The 19,111-nt window shown below is 44.1% G+C and overlaps 1 protein-coding gene across 2 annotated transcripts in view; it reads left to right on the top strand.

The window, feature by feature from the left end:
- The first annotated feature begins 1,109 nt into the window (after window positions 1-1,109).
- The window catches only part of LOC124594925 (solute carrier organic anion transporter family member 4A1), a 539,939-nt gene continuing 521,937 nt past the window's right edge, over window positions 1,110-19,111 (top strand). For both annotated transcript variants that reach the window (XM_047133418.1, XM_047133417.1), the window contains exon 1: window positions 1,110-1,218. In XM_047133418.1, the coding sequence (XP_046989374.1) occupies window positions 1,212-1,218 (7 nt within the window). In that variant the 5' untranslated portion in view covers window positions 1,110-1,211. The remainder of the gene's footprint in view (window positions 1,219-19,111) is intronic.

Here is a 19,111-nt window from a genome sequence, read left to right as displayed (position 1 = left end):
GGACGTTATCAGCGGCGGAGAGACAACAAACGGAGGAGAGTCAGTTGTTTCCTCTTCGAGTGAGTTCAGTGCGCCGTCGGCACCATCTCGCGCCAGAAGGTGTGCCGATTAAGCATTCCCACACCGGAGCCGGCCGAAGAGTCGTCAGTTCTTAGAAGAGGAGGCATCCTGTGTGCTGAGAATACGCATTGTTTGGACACTGTGCCAAAATCCAGTGTCCGGTCCACCTGATGCAGAAGGGAGCCATAAACAGACCAATCTTCATACGGATGATACGTGGCCATTGATCTACGCGTATCAGTTGGTGATAGAATTTTTGTGGTAGGAATCCGCTCGTCTTATTAAAAAAGCAGCGCTGTGACAGGGATAGCAGTGCGGCCAGAACAAGCTTCCTCGCGTAACAGTGACAATATTATGTTTCTCTACAGAAGATTTGTAACGGTCTTGATGTGATTCGGAGAATTACTACCGAAAAATTAGTTTGGCTGTCGCAAAGTGTTTGCGTTGGCAATAACGCAAGTTTTACCCGCGGATGACAGCGGGGAGCGAACGTATCGGCGCATAACGGCCGATAATATTATTCTCCAGGACTTTTAAGACCGTCTGCACGTTATTTAAAGAACTGTTGCCCCTGGCAGTTTCCTGTTACATGTGAAAAAGTGTTTGCGTTGGCAATAGTACAAGACTTTGCTGAAGTTTAGAGGAAGGAGTGTTGCAGATAGGGTGAATTATTGACTGTGAGAAGGGTTTGAAGTTTTTTAAGCTAGATTTGAGAAATTTTGACTGTGCCATTGCAAAGTGACAGTGCGCAAAATTACGACTCCGCGGAGGTGATGCTAAGGACGTTTTTAGACTGTAGCGTTTCTTCTCTGCTGTGATCGACTTCGGGCAGCAGATGCTGCGATGAAGACGACGTGAACTGTTGGCGAACTGTACTGTGTCGGAGAGAGCTGCTACAGGGATCGACGAGCCGATGTCAGCGTAGGGAAGAAGCGATGCCGACGTGCTTCTTGCCATTGCAGGGCAGCGGGGGCGGCGGCGGCGCGGGAAGCGAGCCCGGGGGCGGCGGGGGCGGAAGCTCGCAGCTCGGCGGCGACGGCGGGGGCGGCTCGTCCGACGCCCGCTGCGGCTGGTGCTTCTTCCGGCCGCGCCTGCTGCAGCGCTTCCGCACCGCCAAGTGGGTGCTCTTCTGGCTGTGCTGGGCCGGCGCCATGCAAGGTAAGCCGCCCACGACAGCTTACTGTCCACTGTGCGCGCTGCCTTGTAAGCAGGAAGACTCCACTAAAGTGTCGCCAGGCGCACTTTCTCTGCTGCTTCAGCAGGTGTTCGTAATTTGTATAAATTATTATTGTCTTTCCCGACTTAAACTTACAGCAATATAGGAGTATTATTCATCAAAGGCGTTTCGCTTTTACTCGTAAGTGATTGGTGTTTTTGCCTCAGGTTTACATGTTTTACAGTCCAATACCACCAATGACGACAGGAAACGAAACGTATGTGGCGAAAAATACTCTTAATTTGCAGTAACCTTAAGACAGGGAAATCAGCTACTGATACATGGCAGCTGCTGCGTATTACGGTCATGCAAACAAACATATTAATTGTAATTCGGTTTTTTTGTCGAGTGTTGGTGGAGTCAGGCATCCAGTCCATGAACGGAATGGCCCTAAATTACTGAGTACTTGGTCAGTGTGGCAGTACCCCCATGTTTACACTCGAGTAACAGGATGAGCGTGTGGGAGGGGGAAGGGAGGTGAGGTAGTAACAGCGTACACTGAAGTATTCTTACAACTGGAGATTGAGACGCTGATCCACGGTTCCGTCCGTGGGTCAGAGGAACCCAAAGTTTCTTACTGCTCCCCCCTCCCCAAACACACACACACAAATATAATTGAGGCTTCCCGCACCTTTAACATGCCACATATATCTATGACTTGCATAACAATAACAATAAAATTCCGTGCATAAAATATATTATTTCTTTACATCAGAACTTGGTACATTGCTTTGGCATAACATCCAAGAAATTGCAGTTCATAGAAATATTGAATCTAAAAAGCAATAGTCTGAAAATTTGATAACAACTTGCGTCATACAATTTAAGAACCGTGTAGTGACAGACTCTTGGAACTACTCACCATTAGCAATGTTTCACTTGGCGCTGCAGTTGTGAACACAGGTCTGCACATTATGGCTACGTTAGCGTGCGAATGAGGGGAATGTTTATTCCAGTGGTGCACTGTCCATTCCGTTTAACTGCTCTTCCAAGTAGAGAGGATATAAAATGTAGACTGGCAATGGCAAGAAAGGCGTTTCTGAAGAAGAGAAGTTTGTTAACATCGAATATAGATTTAACTGTTAGGAAGTCTTTTCTGAAAGTGTTTGCTTGGAGTGTAGCCATGTACACAACATGTATTATTTCTTTACATTACAACTTAGTACATTGCTTTGGCATAACATCCAAGAAATTGCAGTTCATAGAAATATTACATTTGAAAAGCATTCGTCTGAAAATTTGAGAACAACATGCGTCATAAAATTAATTTAAGAACTTTGTAGTGGCAGACTCTTGGAACTACTCACCATTAGCAATGTTCCACTTAGCGCTGCAATTGTGAGATCTGCATTCGTTAGCATACGAATGAGGGGAATGTTTATTCCAGTAGTGCCCACTTAAGTTCGGGAAGTCTGACTATCTGTCACTTTTTCTTCTTACAAGGGAACCTCCCCATCGCACCCCCCTCAGATTTAGATATAAGTTGGCACAGTGGACAGGCCTTGAAAAACTAAACACAGATCAATCGAGAAAACAGGAAGAAGTTGTGTGGAACTATGATAAAATAAGCAAAATATACAAACTGAGTTGTCCGTGCGCTAGATAGGCAACATCAAGGTTAATGTGAGCTCAGGACCGCCGTGGTCCCGTGGTTAGCGTGCAAAGCTGCGGAACGAGAGGTCCTTGGTTCACGTCATCCCTTGTGTGAAAAGTTTAATTTCTTTATTTTCGCTAAGTTATGATCTGTCCGTTCGTTCACTGACGTCTCCGTTCACTGTAATAAGTTTAGTGTCTGTGTTTTGTGACCGCACCGGAAAACGGTGCGATTAGTAGACGAAAGGACGTGCCTGTGCAATGGGAACCGAAAACATTTGATCGCAAGGTCATAGGTCAACCGATTCCTCCACAGGAAAACACGTCTGATATATTCTATACGACACTGGTGACGGCATGTGCGTCACATGACAGGAATATGTTGTCGACCCACCTAACTTGTACACTTGGCGAATGGGTAAAAAGAATCTTCTACCTTGCCCGATTTCGGTTTTCTTGTGGATGTCACAATCACTCCCAAAAAAGTGATTAAAACATAAGAGTTTGTCACATAAACTGAAAATATTAAACATTTTACTCGAGGGAAGACTTGAACCAAGGACCTCTCGTTCCGCAGCTTCGCACGCTAACCACGGGACCACGGCGGTTCTGAGCTCACATTAACCTTGATGTTGCCTATCTTGCACATGGACTACTCGGTTTGTATATTTTGCTTATTTTTTCGTAGTTCCACACAACTTCTTCCTGTTTTCTCGATTGATCTGTGTTCAGTTTTTCAAGGCCTGTCCACTGTGCCAACTTATAACTAAATCTGAGGGGGGGGGGGGGGGGGTGCGATGGGGAGGTTCCCTTGTTAGTAGAGGGTTTTTCCCTTTCTGTCCTCCGCTCCTCAACGTCCTGAGGTTTTCAGGTTCTACCTGTGTACTTACGAACCGTCCGGTATTTGTTGTTGATAGCCGATACTGTCAGCATTGGTATGTGTGCCTTAACATGGCTGAAATGTTACCCGTCAGGTCGTGAGCTCATCCATGTGGGGGTTGGCCCTCACACAACCATCTGAAAAGAATCCTTTGCTAAATGCATCTGTAATTTCCTAAAATTCCTGGCCATTTTCAGAACTCTTACTTTTCTCCGAAAATTAGCTGTGAAATTTGGAAAATTATATATCTGACACTATAAACTCTTGTACTAAAATGTATTTTTGACAAGAAGGATCCTCTCCCTTCTGTAGTCGTGCCTGATGCGGAGCGCTGTGTACACGCCAGTGCCAGGCAGCGTAACAACTAAACATTTCTCGTCTGGGGCAGATAGTTTGTCCGCTCGGGGGCTGAGTGTTATGTTGTTCCAATATTCGTACCGTCATAACTGACACGAAAATCGCCAGCATGGTTTCACATGACAAATCTAAGCACTTGTAACTTCGTACCAGGTTACGGCTTGGTCCTAATGTCTGAATTGTCACCGAGCGAGGTGGCGCAGTGGTTAGCACACTGGACTCGCATTCGGGAGGTCGACTGTTCAATCCCGCGTCCGACCATCCTGATTTAGGTTTTCCGTGATTTCCCTAAATCGCTACAGGCAAATGCCGGGATGGTTCCTTCGAAAGGGCACGGCCGACTTCCTTCCCTAATCCAGTGAGACCGATGACCTCGCAGTTTGGTCTTCTCCCCCAAATAACCCAACCCTACCCTCTGAATTGTCGCAACACACTATTGTACCTTCCACTGATGAAATGGTTTTATGGGCGCGTCCCGAAAGCCAATTACAGTAAATAAATGAAATAAAATATAAACGTTGAGCAGCAGTTTTGTACAATACCGTCACACACTAACACTTTGACATTTATTCACAGTGAAATTAAGTGTGATCTACGTTTCAAATGAATAACACAGTGACCATTTTTTTGCAAAAATCTGATACAGTATTTCTTTTTTGAAACTGTCGTCTAGTTGACTGACATGGCGCGTATATCGTGGCACATTTTAAAAGGAATTTCCGTAGACAGGTTTATCTCAGACTTTCCTTGCTAGCCTTGGGTATAATTCCAAGCGACAAAAGCTGTTATTTGGCACAGTTAATATTTCTTTGTGTTGATCATGATATCGCATAAATTGCTGCCTAATAACACTTTTAGTCATATCGTCAGTGGTGTATTTGTTCTGTGAAGCTTCTTCTCTGAAACTGGTACCTGAATCCTATTCCGTTCAGCGCTGTGTCCCGTCTGCCGTAATCTGGACACTGTCGACTTACGCAATTTCAACATTTTGCTTGCACGTCACATCATCTTTTCCGTCAGCACTGTCACCCTGTTCTCCTTCTCGTCGACCGTAATTTTAATCCTAGATTGCTAAACCTCCGTAAAATTTACGATTGCAGTTGTCACCAATTCGCGCTTATCCCCAATCTGTTATTGTCGATATAGGGTGTAAAAAAGGACATTTTGTACTTATTTTGTATGTGACATACTATTGTATGAGGTTGATTCGGGGGAAGAGACCAAACAGCGAGGTCATCGGTCTCATCGGATTAGGGAAGGAAGTCGGCCGTGCCCTGTCATAGGAATCATCCCGCCATTTGCCTGACGCGATTTAGGGAAATCACGGAAAACCTAAGTCAGGATGGCTGGACGCGCGGTTGAACCGTCGTCTTCCCGAATATACTGTTGGAGACCTTATAATAGCAATTAAGTAGTGCATAAACTATAAACTATGACTTCCTTTGAATAAAATCTGGAGTAGTAAAATTTACGATGGTTCAGTAACAATGTAACATTCCCCTCCCTTTAGTGTTCTAGGGTTAATAATGGTAACAAAAAAATGGCTCTGAGCACTATGGGACTTAACTATTGAGGTCATCAGTCCCCTATAACTTAGAACTACTTAAACCTAACTAACCTAAGGACATCACACACATCCATGCCCGAGGCAGGATTCGAAACTGCGACCGTAGCCGTCACGCGGTTCCAAACTGACGCGCTTAGAACCGCACGGCCACACCGGCCGGCAATAATGGTAACAGCAAGGCGTCACGGCTGCCCGCGAAGATATTTTCCGCGTTCGCTTTCCGTGCTTTAATTGCCAAGGAAACGCGCGTTCCGCTCTCAACTGGGTTTTGGCTTTGCTCGGGTCTAAAGTTCGCTTCATCGAGTAATAGTGCGGTATTCTGTTTAATGATATGTCCTGAAGGACATGTCGAAACGATAAACGTTTTTTGTCCGCGTCTTGCTGGCTCGACTTTTCCCGTAAAAGTGTGGCTGCCCGCTTCGCCCAGTCTAGTCATGCAATGCAGTAGGGCTATTCAGTCGCTGCTAGAGTACTGCTCCTTCTTTCTGTTTTACTGTCGCTGTCAACATGTATCGTTACACAAAATATCGCACCGTTCTATCGAATTAGCACACAAAATTCCACTTCCAAAAATGTTTTCTTTGTAACGACAATCATACCGTCATTTTCCGTCTACGGTTGGTTTGTTGGTTTCGGAGGGGGGGGGGGGGGGGGAGGACCAAACTGCGAAGTCATCGGTCCCATCGGATTAGGGAAGGATGGGGAAGGAAGTCGACCGTGCCCTTTCGAAGGAACCATCCCGGCATTTGCCTGAAGGGATTTAGGCAAATCACGGAAAACCTAAATCAAGAGCTGGACACTGGTTTGAACCGCCGTCCTCTCGAATGCGAGACCGGTGTGCTAACCACTGCGCCACGTCACTCGCTACGCTGCGCTTCGCATTAAATTCCCAATATGCAGTGTTTGTCTCTGCTGACTCCATCTACACGTTGCTAAAATAAAATAAACAGCGGAGAAAACACCCCTGACAGCTTTTAGTAGTCACCCATTTTTCAGGAATGCTGTTGAGTGCTTTGATATTTGTCATCTTTGGTTTACAGTGTCTTATCAGCAAATTAGACGATGCCGTTTTCTTAAAATTTGTGCTGCCTCTGTACGTGAGCTTTCTGCGTGCCTGTGTTCTTCACGGACGACCGTAGTTTGATTACTGGAATCTTATTTGGTTGTTTTTATTCAGCTGGAGTGCTGTGTCAGTAACGCAATCCGACAAAATTCAGCTAAAACATTTACTTCAGTACATACGTCTAAATAACGGACAGGCAAAGTGGTAGATGTAAACATGAAATGTAGGAAAGGAAAAGGTAAAGATAGGTGAGAAACCGTGACGGCCAGCCGTAATGCAATGGCGAAAGCTTAAAATTTGTGCCGGACCGATACTCGAACCCGGATTTACGACTTTGCCTTAACCGCTTCGCCCATCTCGACCCGGTCCCTGACCGAGTCACATTTCCAATTTATCGCACGCTGCGATGCACTGTTCCTCGTCCATTAAACTTTCTACTCGCAAATCCTGATACCCCTAGGAGTTTGGGTGATATTTATGCATCCGCCTGAAACACACGCCAAGAAACCGTCCCCCGCATTTTCGGACACAAAAGAGGTAGGTGCTGCACATGGCATGTTAAGTAGCAGCCATCCCAGCATTCATCCGGAATGATTTGTGGGAAATCATGGAAAATTCAACCGACAATCATATAAACGAGCCTTGATTTTTTCCTGCCGATTCCATTCACTGCAGTAAAATAATTTTCCATGATGCAAAAGAGCGCACAACTTTTGAGGAAGGCTAGAGGAAATGTGTGTCCCAGGTTGCTGCAAATTTTTTGAACAATACCTACGGATACGTTCACAACTTGAGAAACTCCACATCGTTAATGAGAGGCGTACGTGAACTCCGAGAATCATTAAAGCCCTAATACAGGGTGTTTCAAAAATGACCGGTATATTTGAAACGGCAATAAAAACTAAACGAGCAGCGATAGAAATACACCGTTTGTTGCAATATGCTTGGGACAACAGTACATTTTCAGGCAGACAAACTTTCGAAATTACAGTAGTTACAATTTTCAACAACAGATGGCGCTGCGGTCTGGGAAACTCTATAGTACGATATTTTCCACATATGCACCATGCGTAGCAATAATATGGCGTAGTCTCTGAATGAAATTACCCGAAACCTTTGACAACGTGTCTGGCGGAATGGCTTCACATGCAGATGAGATGTACTGCTTCAGCTGTTCGATTGTTTCTGGATTCTGGCGGTACACCTGGTCTTTCAAGTGTCCCCACAGAAAGAAGTCACAGGGGTTCATGTCTGGCGAATAGGGAGGCCAATCCACGCCGCCTCCTGTATGTTTCGGATAGCCCAAAGCAATCACACGATCATCGAAATATTCATTCAGGAAATTAAAGACGTCGGCCGTGTGATGTGGCCGGGCACCATCTTGCATAAACCACGAGGTGTTCGCAGTGTCGTCTAAGGCAGTTTGTACCGCCACAAATTCACGAAGAATGTCCAGATAGCGTGATGCAGTAATCGTTTCGGATCTGAAAAATGGGCCAATGATTCCTTTGGAAGAAATGGCGGCCCAGACCAGTACTTTTTGAGGATGCAGGGACGATGGGACTGCAACATGGGACTTTTGGGTTCCCCATATGCGCCAGTTCTGTTTATTGACTAAGCCGTCCAGGTAAAAATAAGCTTCGTCAGTAAACCAAATGCTGCCCACATGCATATCGCCGTCATCAATCCTGTGCACTATATCGTTAGCGAATGTCTCTCGTGCAGCAATGGTAGCAGCGCTGAGGGGTTGCCGCGTTTGAATTTTGTATGGATAGAGGTGTAAACTCTGGCGCATGAGACGATACGTGGACGTTGGCGTCATTTGGACCACAGCTGCAACACGGCGAACGGAAACCCGAGGCCGCTGTTGGATCACCTGCTGCACTAGCTGCGCGTTGCCCTCTGTGGTTGCCGTACGCGGTCGCCCTACCTTTCCAGCACGTTCATCCGTCACATTCCCAGCCCGTTGAAATTTTTCAAACAGATCCTTTATTGTATCGCTTTTCGGTCCTTTGGTTACATTAAACCTCCATTGAAAACTTCGTCTTGTTGCAACAACACTGTGTTCTAGGCGGTGGAATTCCAACTCCAGAAAAATCCTCTGTTCTAAGGAATAAACCATGTTGTCTACAGACTGCGTTGTCTTCTATATCTTTCACATCACTTGCAGCGCCATCTGTCGTTGAAAATTGTAACTACTGTAATTTCGAAAGTTTGTCCGCCTGAAAATGTACTGTTGTCCCAAGCATATTGCAACAAACGGTATATTTCTATCGCTGCTCGTTTAGTTTTTATTGCCGTTTCAAATATACCGGTCATTTTTGAAACACCCTGTATATACCGTACATTTAGCGCAACTACTGCACTCTCTGTTAAAAGGAAAATGTGATAGGCCACGGACCGTTCTACGTGTCCATTCCACACTGTTCTACAAAAAGTAGCCTGGTTTACCGAGGCGACGTTCTTTGATTAACAGAGATGTAGCAAACTACGGTGTGAGCTAGTAAAGTGTTGTCATTGTTTTATCAGTAAGAAGCCTCGGTGCTTTTTCACAACTTTGTCTCAGTAACTTGACTGGTATGGTGCGTCAGATTTAGGATGTGCTTCGCGGCAATAAAATGCAGTGGTCAGGAATGGACTGCATACGGTGATATAAAGGATTTTTTTCTGTTCTCCTTGATCACGTAGAACGCACACTACTTTCCCTTCTTAAGCGAATGAACAGTCATACTGTGGATGAGATACGATTTCAAAACGTAAATTCCTCTGGTTCAATGCCACGTTTAACTAGGACTAATAACAGTACTTGCGAAAACCTTTGCAGACGGGATACGTTTGCATTTGAAATATTTACAAATATTCTTCATGTTGTTAGTGTCTTGCAAGGGCTTTACACCTCGATATGAGGGAGCACACGTGTCAAAGCAGTCTTGACGTCAACATTATTGCGAATTGTTGCTGGGTGCTCCACTGCGGATAGCCGCAAGATGTCAGCAAACTATAGTTTTTCTGTCTAAAATTAAATAGTATGACACCAGTTTGGATATCCTCTGCAGCTATTTACGCCAGTAACTTGTAATTTTCTATAATTTAACTCCTCTAGTAGAGAGAAATAGATCTTTTACGCGTTACAGGAAAGCTGTTATTGTGTTGCAAGTCAGCGCAACAAAAAACAGTGGAAACTTCAATAACAATATTCAATGACCTCAATTTTATAGACCTCTATTTGCTCGTCCATCTTCAGTATGGTAATCGTTCACAGCCGTTATTAGTTTGAGCAAACATGGGGGCGGCCATTGTGGCCGAGTGGTTCTAGGCGCTTCAGTCTGGAACAGCGCGGCTGCTACGGTGGCAGGTTAGAATCCTGCCTCGGGCGTGGATGTGTGTGATGTTCTTAGGTTAGTTAGGTTTAAGTTGTTCTAAGTTCTAGAGGACTAATAACCTCAGATGTTAAGTCCCATAGTGCTCAGAGTCATTTCAACAAAACATGGGGAGCTATGATTTTCCGGAAATTCTTATCTGATCCGAAACTTAACGTTATTCAAATACTTATTCTTATCTGATGGTGGACTACAGATTCAAATACTGTAATTTATTCCTTTTTTTAAAGCATGCGCCGACATTTATATTCACTATTCACTGACAGCTAAGTACTATTTTTGTAGTGTCCGTAGGTCAGGCTTGAGAATGAACCAGTTGGTTCGGAACTAGTCGCCAAACAGCCAGACACATGTACTGCAACTGCGACAAATTTGTTAATAAACGCTTCATGAAATATTCCTGAAATTCAACTTGACTATCACAAATAAGCGAGGTGGCGCAGTGGTTAACACACTGGACTCGCACTCGGAAGGACGACGGTTCAAATCCGCGTTCGGTCATTCAGATTTTCCGTGATTTCCCTATATCGCAACAGGCAAATGCCAGGATGGTTCCTTTGAAAAGGATTTCCTTCCCCACCCCTGACACAATCTAATGCCTCGATGTCGACTGACGTTAAACCTAATCTTCCTTCCTTCCTTTCTTAACTGTAATAGCTATAGATGTACACCTATGGGGAGAAATTGATAGGAGTGTGACATACGGTAGTTTCGATCTGTCCGGGAAAGTGTGACTGGATAGCCTAGCTGGCAACCGCACGCGATAAGCGGGTAATCCTGGTTCGAGCATTGGTCCGCCACTCATTTTCATATGTCGCTTTAGGTAGGAATAAATTTCATTGCTCATGAAGTCAGTGCCCTAACTAATGCGAATAAAAACGATATGTGGTTGAAACTCTTAACAAAATTTTTCAATATTTTACTTTGATGAGGCTGAAGCTCGAATCCATGCGATGCGGGCAGCTATGAAGGACTGTCCAAAATGAGAGAAGTAGGGTGCGTCCCATAAAGTCGATTATGGCAAATCGACTTTGCGAGGCGCTGCAAAGTATCTCACATCTCCGCTTCGCATACTGTCTCATCCCACCATTTATTTGCGATATTTCGAGAATCCACAGAAAACCTAAATCAAATTTGCCTGACCGGAAAATGTACTCAGTTCTTCTCGGAAGAGATCAGTGTATTAAGCTCTACTCTCCACTTCGGTCACGAGTCCTGGAGTCCATGCTTATTCAAAACATTCGAGGCATGTTTGAAAGTGTAAGACAGAATTCTTTGCATGGATAAAGTGGCAGTACGGGAACGTCGCCCGACTTCAGTATATTTATAAGTAGCAGATAATACGGAAAGTAAACTATGCGACATCCTTAAAACGTGTTGCCCGGCCGTTAACTCTTCAGTTCTACATACTTGCACCGGTTTACTTTTTTTCTTCATACTGTATTCTAACTGTAAATTCAATTATAACCAATTTTCCTTCAGCTCCAGAGCACTAGCGGCATATGTGTCCCTCTAATATTTCCATTACATAAACCGAGCGCATAAACTTGTTGCATTAGGTAATGACACCTTGAAGAAGGTAAACCAATTATTGGCGAGTGTATCTCTGACGTTACATGAGTTCTGTTGCACATAAAAGGTCACCAGTTCCATGTGTCGTATACGACACGCTGGCAGCGAAGAGAGTAGTTTAACACATTACTTGAACGAACGATAGAGTTAATGTCTCTCATACGCAAGAATACATTAATAATTTTTTCAATGACGTCGTTGTAGAGGGGACGTTTACTCTTTCTCTCGACACGGCATTTCCGGGCATTCACCTTACATAAAATGCGACGACCTTTACTTAACTGGGATGTTTACCAGAGCTCCTCGCTTTGACACCGGTCATTAAGTGGTCATTACAAAACGATGAACGTAACGACCCTACGAAATATTTGCTTCCACACTCAGCATAATTTTTTTTTCTCTCATTCTGTTTCTTAATAGCATGCTTCTGAAATGTTAATATGTTCCGGTGTCCTATTTCTCGGAATTTAAATGAGAATCGTGTGTCTCTCGGAGGCCACTTGGCGGACTCGCGACATCTGATAACTTCTTATTTCGATGCCGACAGAAAATATGACTTAGCAGGCAACTGAACGTATGAATGTAAAGAAAACTAGTGTTTAACGTTCCGTCGACGGCTATGTAATTAGAGATTGATCATTAGCTCAGACTGGGGTAAGTATGGGAAAGAAAATCGGCCGTACTGTCTCAAAGGAACCATCCCAGCATTCGCCTTAAGCCATTTACGGAAAATCTAAATCTGGTTAGCAGGATGGGTATATAAACCCGCCGTCCTCCCGGAAACAGAGTTGAATATGACACTACGTCTACCGCTACACGATTACTATGTAATTCACACTTTCAGGGTTTGGTAGAGGATTCATAGAACAATCTCAACTATTTCTCGAATAGCACGGGGAAAAAACTAACACCTAAATCTTTCCGTGCGAGTTCTAATTTCTGTTGTTTTATGACGATGATTTTTTTCTCTCTATGTAGGTGGGAGTCAACAAAGTATTTTGTCATTCGGGATAGAAAGCTGTTTGCTATCAAAACGCACTCTTTGGTTCGCCTTCCCCACAACATTTGCAGTGTGATGGTTCAAATTAAAGTTGTTTGTATCGGTAATCCCTAGGTATTTAGTTTAATTAAAATTTGTGTTATTAATTGCGTGATCGAAATTTAACGGAATTTTTTTCAGCACTCATGTGGATGAGCTTACACTTATTATTGTTTAGTGTCAATTTCCTTTTTCCGCACGATGCATTCACCTTTTTTAAAACATTTTACAGTTCTTTTGATCTCCAGAGAATAATAATTTCGTCTGGTTCAGTGGCCTAGCGCAAGCCTTTCAATTGGACACAACATCAGTGACTTGACTGTCCCTCCAGTGGCTTAACTAGGCTGTAAACGACAGTCCCTAACAGCAAGATCGGTTCATATTGAACGATTTGTCAAAAGTAGGAACCAGGGCCTAAGTTACAGAGTTAAAAATTACTTTTACTGTATAATGATGTATATTATTTTGGGACCGTCTAATCACAACTTCACAGCTGAATAAAAAATAGTTTTTGGGCTACACGCATTTCGCCTTTATTCTTTACAAGGCATCGCCAGTGGCCTGGAATATGTACATATTTTTCTTTATACCATTTAGGTGACATAGAAACGCGTATGGCATGAAAGTTATGTTTTTTTCAGTTGTGATTGTCCTAAAATAATAATTATCAGTATACCTTAATATTATACGCAAGTGAGGACGTCAGGTCTATAAAAGTTGAAGATGTTAAAAATTGGTGTTTCAGCAGCTTTTTTGTTTCTATTTTACATGACAGACGGTGTAGACGGCCTCCCTAACCGAGTTTCCTAACGTGCACTGCTGTAGGGGAGTACCGGTGGCAGCTGGTTCGAATTCTGGGGGTAGAAGAACATTTTAGTCATCAGTGTTTGGCATTAGGTTTTTATCCCCATAGCGTGCGTCAAAATCGTAGATTGAATTCCATTCCTCTGTGCAAAGTCTCACAGAGTAAGGGCCTGTGACATTGTTGGTGGTGAACTATCCATCGGATGAGGACGAAATTGGGCGGTCCTTCTGGTGCTGTTAGACATTGTACAGGCACATGGTTTCACCTTTAATCTTCCTTTTATCCTACACTCTACCACAAAAGCGCAAACTCAACATTACGCTCAGCAGCCATCACTGATGGCCCTTGAAGTGATCGACAAATTTGCCATTTGCCAACAGATGGATGAAATGCAATGATGAACCAATTCCAATATAACGTTGCCCCAGGACAGTTAGGGATGATCCTCCTCAACCCTCAAGTGACTCATTATGAGACTGACTTAGACTTGTACAGAGTGTGGAATGTGGTTAAATAAATTTTGAGAGTTTCGCCTACAGAAAATCACAGTTTTTTTGTTCACTATGTACTCAAGAGCAAGACACAATTTTTTGTTATTCAGTTTTTACTCACTCAAGTTTCGGTCATGTAGCACCACCAACAGTGGATTTCTCTTTATTTTGCTGTAAAACTTAAGAAATGTCGGAGAGAAATACAATTAGGTTGGGGTTGTAGCAATCAGATTCAAAAAAATATTCGTAGAAAAACACACGTTTGACAGCATACCTTGCAGTTAATTTTCCTACAGTACTGTACTGTTTAGCATAGGTGATATTTCTATACCACTTCTCATTTGCAGTGTAGAAGGATTATTTACATTACTGTACTCTCGATGAAATGAAAATATAAGCTCCAGATTGAGCTACTAATCTTTGAGCTATCTTCTCACTTAATATTACGATTCAGTTGCTGCTACTACTTCTGCCAAACTGCTGCACTGCTAATATCTACTTCCATTTTTCTCAGTTTTTGTGATGATATGCGAAAAATGAGCCTGTTTGTGAGTTAAAAGAACATGTTCCGTGTGTTTACCTCTTGATTTCGTGAGTATGACGAAACATTTTTATTCAAATGTTTGTGAAATCGTATGGGACTTAACAGCTAAGGTCATCAGTCCCTAAGCTTACACACTACTTAACCTAAATTATCCTAAGGACAAACACACACACCCATGCCCGAGGGAGAACTCGAGCCTCATCCGGGACCAACCGCACAGTCCATGACTGCAGCGCCTGAGACCGCCGGCTAATCCCGCGCGGCTTTAACTTAGTGTTTTTGATGGTAGTGATTGTTTCCGCGCTGTCACAACTCTACGAACTACATTCACAACATGTATTGTTACACCTTATATTCTGGGTGGGTATTTCGAAATCTATCAAAACACGTGGACCTTACTAACATCATTAATACTGATTACGCCTGGTTACGGTATACGTATTGCTCTACAATACTGCATGCAATATTCGCGATAAGTCAAACGTCAAAATCTTTGACTCACGACAGTGACAGAACAAACTCGGATGACCGTAGACAAACAGCTGAAGAACGCTGGGCACGTGGACGAATTCTGCTTTCAATGCAGTGATCGACGATCCTTACGCATTTCCTCTGCGACGATCCTAAACGTAACCTTGGCCAGTGCTTGCATCTCGCAGGTTACGCCGTCCAAACTACTTGTCGAGTGTCGTTGAGTGCACCGTCTCCTATGACCGCACTGTAAACGATACACTGAACACTCCTAACGTATGTCGTCCATTTCGAACTTGTTTTTCCACTGTCGAAAACATCGTGACTCCAACGCGCCCTTGTAGACGTTTGCAACCGTTTCCCATTGTATGGACCCCAATATCGTCGGAACATTGGTACACGATGTCTTCTGGCCATTACGCTGGTCCATAACCGAAATTTCATTATTCTCCACATCTACCCGCTTCCCGCCAACCTTTTTTCGCGCAGGGACTGTAGAAAGCTAAAAATCAAATAAAAGCAGTCTCGGTCGCGTTTTCAGATTTTTGTTCGTTAACAACCGGTTTCGGCCTCGTTCCTCAGACCATCCATTTTTCCCCCTACAATACAGTAATAATCCACATTCATTAAAGCAGGACGAAAATATGGCTAAACAACGTCTAAAATATAAACTGCAATAATTAAAAAGGACGACGTTGTCCCCAGTATGGCTACGGGTCGCGGCAGACGAAGCGAGATTCGTAGGAGTAAGGATGTTTCTGCTGAATAAGGCAGCTGTAGTCCATATTATATACTGTAATCTCTGCCAGTCCTCTACAGCATTACATAATTGACAATGAACCATGCGTAAGATATGCTACAGTGATTGGTTTAGCCAAACTTATAAAAAATAGATACATAAATACAAATTACTTACATAAAAATTAATTTCTACGTCTACATCTACATCTACATGATTACTCTGCAATTCACATTTAAGCGCTTGGCAGAGGGTTCATTGAACCACAATCATACTATCTCCCTACCATTCCACTCCCGAACAGCGCGCGGGAAAAACGAACACCTAAATCTTTCTGTTCGAACTCTGATTTCTCTTATTTAATTTTGATGATCGTTGCTACCTATGTAGGTTGGGCTCAACAAAATATTTTCGCATTCGAAAGAGAAAGTTGGTGATTGAAATTTCGTAAATAGATCTCGCCGCGACGAAAAACGTCTTTGCTTTAATGACTTCCATCCCAACTCGCGTATCATATCTGGCACACTCTCTCCCCTATTACGTGATAATACAAAACGAGCTGCCCTTTTTTGCACCCTTTCGATGTCCTCCGTCAATCCCACCTGGTAAGGATCCCACACCGCGCAGCAATATTCTAACAGAGGACGAACGAGTGTAGTGCAAGCTGTCTCTTTAGTGGACTTGTTGCATCTTCTAAGTGTCCTGCCAATGAAACGCAACCTTTGGCTCGCCTTCCCCACAATATCATCTATGTGGTCTTTCCAACTGAAGTTGTTCGTAATTTTAACACCCAGGTACTTAGTTGAATTGACAGCCTTGAGAATTGTACTATTTATCGAGTAATCGAATTCCAACGGATTTCTTTTGGAACTCGTGTGGGTCACCTCACAGTTCTCGTTATTTAGCGTCAACTGCCACCTGCCACACCATACAGCAGTCTTTTCTAAATCGCTTTGCAACTGATACTGGTCTTCGGATGACCTTACTAGACGGTAAATTACAGCATCATCTGCGAACAACCTAAGAGAACTGCTCAGATTGTCACCCAGGTCATTTGTATAGATCAGGAACAGCAGAGGTCCCAGTAAGTAAAAGAAACAAAATGACAGGCATGCTGTAACCGTTATTGTGTGCATGCTGCCCCTGTGAGTATTTGTATGTACTCGCTGCAGCAGAGACAGCTAGGCCTGTATTTGGCTGCTGCAGCAATGGCTTGCCAGTATCGATAGCTGCACAGCAGCGAGACCATCCACAGATACCATGGCAGAGATCGGAACGCTGAGGCGGCAGCGGATATCTGGTGGCCTGGAAGTCGATCTTCGCGCTTCAGTTTTGCTCGACGGTAGAGGTGAAGACTGACTGCCACAATACGGTCTCCAGTGGTCAGAATGAACCGCTTAAGCAGTCAGCAGCATGTCGTCCCATGCTAAGACCCTGGACAGCACGAGTGGGCCGTTGTCATGACTGAATACACGTTCTGGTTTTCATACAGACACAGTTCTGCTGGTGTACGGATGTCAGGTGCATCACAACGTGCGAGTGTAGTCCTGAAGAGACTGGAAACGACTCCAAAGTTGCAGTACGCGCGACAGTACAGTTCTTGTGGGCAAAACGTTCCACACAGGTTCTTCTTCGCAGTCTGGCGGTGTGTGGACCGAATCCTATGTTGCGTCCAGCCCAGTGAAATGATGCCGGCAGTTTGATCAAGACCGCACAGACGCGAAGGATGCTCATCGGTAAGTCCAGAAATTGCACCGTCCGGTTTACATCTTTTCGGTTAGCTGAAAGAACATGTGGGACGAAAGAGATTTTCCAACGTTGAGGATGTTCACGCTCCAAGGAGTGGATTCCTGTCGTCGAGAAATTGAACGGTTGATAGAACATTCCGAGCTTTGTTTATCCAGACTTGGTCACTATGATGAAAATTGTGTCAAGTGTCTGTGTCACTTTGAAGTCTAGCGCTGCATTCAATAAACGTTATTTGGCCTGCCATAAAACGATGACGGAAAATATGTCACAACACAAAAAATAAATAATGATAGTAATGAAATTTCAGAATTAAATTTGTCTAGGTGACATATTTAAGTGAGTAACATTCCAAGATCACAGGTTAATGTAAGCGCGAGATAAGCCATCGCAAATCTGAAATGCTGTTACATTAATAACCCGTCTAACCGCCAGACAGTGGATCGCAAGCATGCAAACTTGCACGCATTGTGTTGTACACGTGCCGATTGGGAGTTTGTGGAACGGAGTTCAATGCAATGCCTGTTTCACTTGGTCGGTCAATACAGGGATGGCTAATGATGTTTGTGGATAATGCTGGAGTTCACGTCCCATATGTGCTCGACTGGAAACAGACCTGGTACTCGAACAGGCCAAGGCATCATCTCGACACTCTGTAGATCATGGTCGGTGACAGCAGTGGTATGTGGGCGAGCATTATCGTGTTGGAAAATACCCCATGGAATGCTGTTCATGAATTGCAGCACAAAAGGTAGAATTGGCAGATTGGCGTTCAAATTTGCAGTCAGGGTGCGTCGGATACGTACGAGAGTGTTCCTGCTGTCATACAAAATGGCACCACAAACCATAAATTCAGGTGTATGTCTAGGGTGTCCACGTCTAGCACGCGGACGGGTTGGTTGCAGGCCCTCAACTGGCCTTCTAACCAACACACGGCCACCATTGGCAGCGAGGCAGGTCCAGCTTTCATCGCAAAACACTACAGACCTCCATCCTGCCCTCGCTTGACACCACTGATGGCCCAAATGGCGCTGGGTCAGGGTAAGTAGAATGCACGCTACAGGGCATCTGGCTCCGAGCTGTCCTTGAAGAACCCATTTGTAAGAGTTCGTTGCGTCACTCTGGTGCCAACTGTTGCTCAAATTGTTGCTGCATATGCAGTACGATGCTCCAGAGCCATTCGCCGAACACGGTGGTCTTCCTTGTTGGTAGTGCCACATGACCGTCCGGAGCCCACTCTTCTTGCGTCCATACATTCTCTGACCACTGCTGCCAACAGTCATGTACAGTCGCTGCATTCGTGCCAAGTCTTTCAGTAGTATCGTAGGAGGAACGCAGCTTCTTCTAGACCTATTACGCGATCTCTTTCAAATTCAGTGAGGTGTTGATAATGGTGTCTTTGTGGCCTTAAAGGCATTCTTGACTAATATCAACTCACCACGTCCAGTCTCTAAGGTAACTAACGCCCACGACCGTTACAGCGTGTATTTACAGCAAACCTGATTTGCATCCTCATAGAGACGCTACTAGAGCTACTCTTATGCGACTGGCGAGAAATGTGAATAGACATCATCTTTCAGATGTAGAA

The sequence above is a fragment of the Schistocerca americana genome, chromosome 2 (genome assembly GCF_021461395.2).
Source record: "Schistocerca americana isolate TAMUIC-IGC-003095 chromosome 2, iqSchAmer2.1, whole genome shotgun sequence".
Taxonomy (NCBI): Eukaryota; Metazoa; Arthropoda; class Insecta; order Orthoptera; family Acrididae; genus Schistocerca; species Schistocerca americana.
The sequence above is the reverse complement of the archived record's forward strand: the minus strand, read 5'-3'. Positions and strand labels throughout refer to the sequence as shown.